At 33.5% G+C, this 4,511-nt stretch overlaps 1 protein-coding gene across 1 annotated transcript; it reads left to right on the top strand.

Moving 5' to 3' along the window:
- The first annotated feature begins 1,012 nt into the window (after positions 1 to 1,012).
- On the top strand, positions 1,013 to 4,329 carry LOC113492027 (transmembrane protein 70 homolog, mitochondrial). The gene is made up of 3 exons (XM_026869302.1): positions 1,013 to 1,129; positions 1,802 to 3,110; positions 3,270 to 4,329. The coding sequence occupies exons 2-3, from the start codon at positions 2,658 to 2,660 to the stop codon at positions 3,462 to 3,464; spliced, it is 648 nt and encodes a 215-aa protein (XP_026725103.1). The 5' UTR covers positions 1,013 to 1,129; positions 1,802 to 2,657; the 3' UTR covers positions 3,465 to 4,329.
- Positions 4,330 to 4,511: the final 182 nt, after the last annotated feature.

Below are 4,511 nucleotides of genomic sequence, written 5' to 3'. Positions count from 1 at the left end.
GCAAAATCAAATCTCTTAACTATTGTAGATTTACCGACAAAAGTGGACACACAGTATGCTACGGTAATTAAGTGTAATAAATCATAAAACTATCATTTTTGTATATTATCACAGGTAGTTTGAGAAAAATATAGCAATTATTTGATAGTTCTAAGTATAAGGTTCAATAATATTTTGAAAGTTATAATTAGGTAGGTACCTGCCCTTTTTATGACCATGAGTTGGCAACTTTTAATCTTCATCGAAACTTTTTATGGGTCTCTAAGCATTCGGGATAAATTCTGCACACAAAGTGTAAGCAATTAAGAGCATTCTTTGCAATTTTTTGACATGGTTAGTTTTTGTATTAAAACTGGGAGAAAATTGAAATGAAGTTATTACGCAGATCCTTATCAGTTACCCGGAATCACGCTTTTTGAGGGAGTTTGGCCGTAGATAAGCGCGAAATATGACTTTCAAGAAATTTAAAGATTTATCTTGGGGTTTGGTCGTAAGTCATGTGCCTATAGGCCTGTTGAAGGTGGAATATTTGGTGCGCGTCATGTTGTCCGTGCTTGAGGGCGCGCGTGTGTTGTTTGCGAACAGATAAACTAAATCAATAGGCGATGTTTGCTCGGCCGATAGATAGCCGCATTGTGGCTATTCACTCATGCTTGTTTAGGCCGATGAATTGTCCCTTATCTGGCTTTGACGCAAAAATATAACTCCAACAATCAAGCACAGTCAACATAACTTTCCGCTTATTTCAATAAAAAAACAAAAGGCAGTTTAGTCGTTGATAGATTTAGCTCGTTCTTATTTATTTTGATAAAAGATTTTTAAATATCCATACAAATAATTAACATCCCGTCTAATTCAATACTTGTTTATAGACGATAAATAGTCGCTAGACAAAGCCCCATTGTAGAATAATAGAATATTATTGTTCGAAATGAAGCGATTGTAAACATTTTCAGCGAAAACAATGATGGATGATCTACATCTTTATATAAAGAATAGAATGTTAGATCCAATTAACTGTTAAAACGAGTCATTATGATCAAGTGGACGTTTCTGATGTTCGGCTTGAGTTTAGTATCAACTTATGAGAGGTCTACGAAGCATACTTGCTTGTGGCACAATAATACATGTGAGTACCACTACACCAGCCCAATATTAAGACACTCGACATTCTACACAACATTTCCACTGCACCGTATTTGTACTTGTCTCTTAGATAAATGTTTCACAGAGCGATTAGCTTTAGACGGTCATTAGAGTATTCACGTAGACATTTATCACTTTTCTTTTTGGAGGCGTAGCAAAGTGCGTTCGTATAGTGTTATAATGCGTTTTAAAAGGAAATAATTTTTGACAATAATTAATTTTTGTTGTGCCAGTTGCAATTTGTTGTAACTTTTTGTCGTTTGGATTTCTAATAACGGTGTACTTTGTTTTATCACCAAATTATGTCGGTTTTCATAAACAGTTGCATCAGTAAATAATAGGTAGCTCGTCTTGGCGGGGGCACTACCGTGCCCCTAGATCTAGTAGGTTAGGGTCAGTAGCACTAAAAAAAAGCTGCGTTATTTTTTTTTCCATGACTTATACGCCTCGACAAAGCACCACTCATTCAAATGCAATGCGAATGGTCCCAAATTCAATCAAATTTCCATTCAATCAGAATTGAGGCCCAGGTGAAATAATGCATCGAGATAATATTATAAGTACTAGGTATATTACATACTGAACCCAGTGTTCCAGCGCAAAGTTCCCAGAAACTCGTAAAACTACTTTACTTATTTTGAATACGATTTTTCAGGTGTGGAATTTTGTCCAGAATGGATGGTTGTGAAAAGAAGTGACTGTACACAATCGTACTGGAAAGCTCAACGAACTTGCGACCATCCTGAGCAAATGCTTGTAGGAACCGTTTGCGGATTCTCTCGATGTGACTGCCCTGATCCACTAGTCCTGGACACTGACACTGGATTTTGTTATGACATAGATAATTGTCCAACAATTCATACGATATAAATGAAAATGATACACAAATTTGACAACAATTATGACGGAATACTGCAGACTTATTCAAGAAGCCATTCATGTTAACATGAATTGACTGCTTAAATACAAAGTTATTTTTATACAATTTATAATCTCGTTTGTAAAGAAACGCGGAAATCATGTATAAAGTATCGTCGACGACACGATTCAGTGATATTATATTGTGTTTGTCTACAATTAATAGACGTGTCACGAAACGAGAAGCATATCTGTGCATTAAGACATTAATTGTAATTTTATATTTAAAACAAATTATTAGAACATTTTCAGAGGAAATAAAACTTTAGATTAACTAAAAATCATGTGAAAGGTACTGGTGATTAAATATATGTATGTTTCCAAACCATCACGCCATCACGCCAACCATAACTACAGAATAAGTGCTTTAAATATATCCAACACATTTTAAATACGTAAATGCATATTTGATTCTGACTTTTTGAAAAACGAATCTTTATATTAACTGTGCTGTCAGCTGTTGCCTGACAAACTGTCACAACTGTCAAGTGTCAGTGTTTCTTGACAAACGAAATTGAATAACACTGGTGTATCGTGCAAATATCAATGAGATAAATTTCCCGCACATATTACATTAAGTAAAGCAAGAGAAAATGTTGCGCTTCTGTGCTCAAAGTACTTACTCACAAAGTAGGATTTTACTTCAGCCTCTCGCAAATAAACAGATAACCTCGAAACTAAAAGCCATCAGCAGTTGTTCGAATATTATCAGCAGGCACTACTCTGTGAAGTTAAGAGATGAGAAGAGTAACTTAGAGTGTATATATTACGGGCCTTTGACACCGCAAATAAAGGGTGTGAAGGTATTTTCTCTAAGTTCGAGTGTCGCCGGGTTTCTAGCCCAGCCTATAATTATAAAAGAGGCATCGTCTATAGGCAGCATGTCGCTGATCGTGGCCCTTTGCTCAGTGGTCGGCTTTTTCACATTTATAACGCCTATATTGCTGCATGTTATAACTAAGAAGTATGTGACAGAAATGCATTACGATCCTGCAACAAATACTTATACGGCCACCACATTCAATTTCTTTTTAGCTAGAAAACAGGTGATATTTTTTTTTCTTTTATTATAGTTCTGATTTTGTTACATGTTTTCCCTTTCTCTTTTCCTGAAACCTCAAGTCTTTCTTTGAGGTAATAATGGACTTGCACTATGCTTTGGCTATTGATGTGTTATGAAAATTAACAAACATGTTTTCTTCTAGCTTAACTTCAAAGTTGAAGATGTGGTGGTTCCAGAGATCCCTGGCATGTTCACAACTCTTAATGCCAAAGGCTACCCCTTGTTTGTGGAGGCAAGGCACTTCTCCGACCCCATGCATTACGCCAAATTGATGGGTTATGACAAACCTATGGACTTCAAACTTGGAGAACAGGATGATGATAGTACCAGTAAATAGATCTAGGATTAACACTGGCCAGATGGGAAAGCCAGCTTACATACAACAAAGACAGTATCGGTCATTTGACGTGACAACTAAATATTTTTGACTGGATCTTCTGTTTTTATTTTTTTACAATTTATTCTTTATGTAAATACCAAATACCCATTTAGTTTGTTACCCAATATGTATACAAAGATTAATTTACATTCTTGTTGTTTCATTTCTAATAAAAAGAAAAGTATTAACTTGAGAGCATTTCTTGTACACATTAAATGTTTCTTTTTAATATATTGGTTCTAAAAAGTTATAACTGCTTCACTGACAAGGTTCAAATCTTTGGTTTGAATGATCAATTAACAGTGTTTAAGTCAATTACAATGTAGGAAAGAAGTAAACATACTGTAAGGATATTATAAATAAACAAAAATTAAGTAGATATTATCACCTTTCTCACTTACACAATTAATTTTATAGTTGACAGGGTTAATTTTTTTTTTCCTCTACCATTTTTTTAATTTTTATAATAACCTCTTTTATGGCAAAACCTGTTATCCTTATGTTTAGATAGTAATGTAACTCTATAAATGTATATTATTATTTTGAAACTAATTGTAAATCACTTAAGTGTACATTTTTTATGTATAAGAATTATAAATAAATAAGTTATAAAATATTTGATGGTTCAAGTTGAAATACGTCAAATAACCCTTGCTGTCTTAATAGTGTGAAGCATTTGTTATTTATACTAGCTGCTGTATTTAAAATTGTAGAAATATGTTCCGACCTTGTAATAAAAACAGTCTGCTTGCATACAAAGTATTCATGTTGATTTGAACCTACATCTATTCTAAATAGAAAATAAATGTTATTAGTTTACAGATGAGGTTGTTATTTACTAACGAGATATTTTTGTAGGAAAACACCACACTTTAACAGATTGTCTTTTGAAATCAAAACAATTTTGTTGTTATTAAAATATTTAATTTTTATTATATGGAATTCCACAAACACTTAAGATAACAGTTATTTTAGAATAGGAAAGTAAGACTAGATAGATACATC

The sequence above is a fragment of the Trichoplusia ni genome, chromosome 3 (assembly GCF_003590095.1).
Source record: "Trichoplusia ni isolate ovarian cell line Hi5 chromosome 3, tn1, whole genome shotgun sequence".
Lineage (NCBI taxonomy): Eukaryota > Metazoa > Arthropoda > Insecta > Lepidoptera > Noctuidae > Trichoplusia > Trichoplusia ni.
The sequence above is the reverse complement of the archived record's forward strand: the minus strand, read 5'-3'. Positions and strand labels throughout refer to the sequence as shown.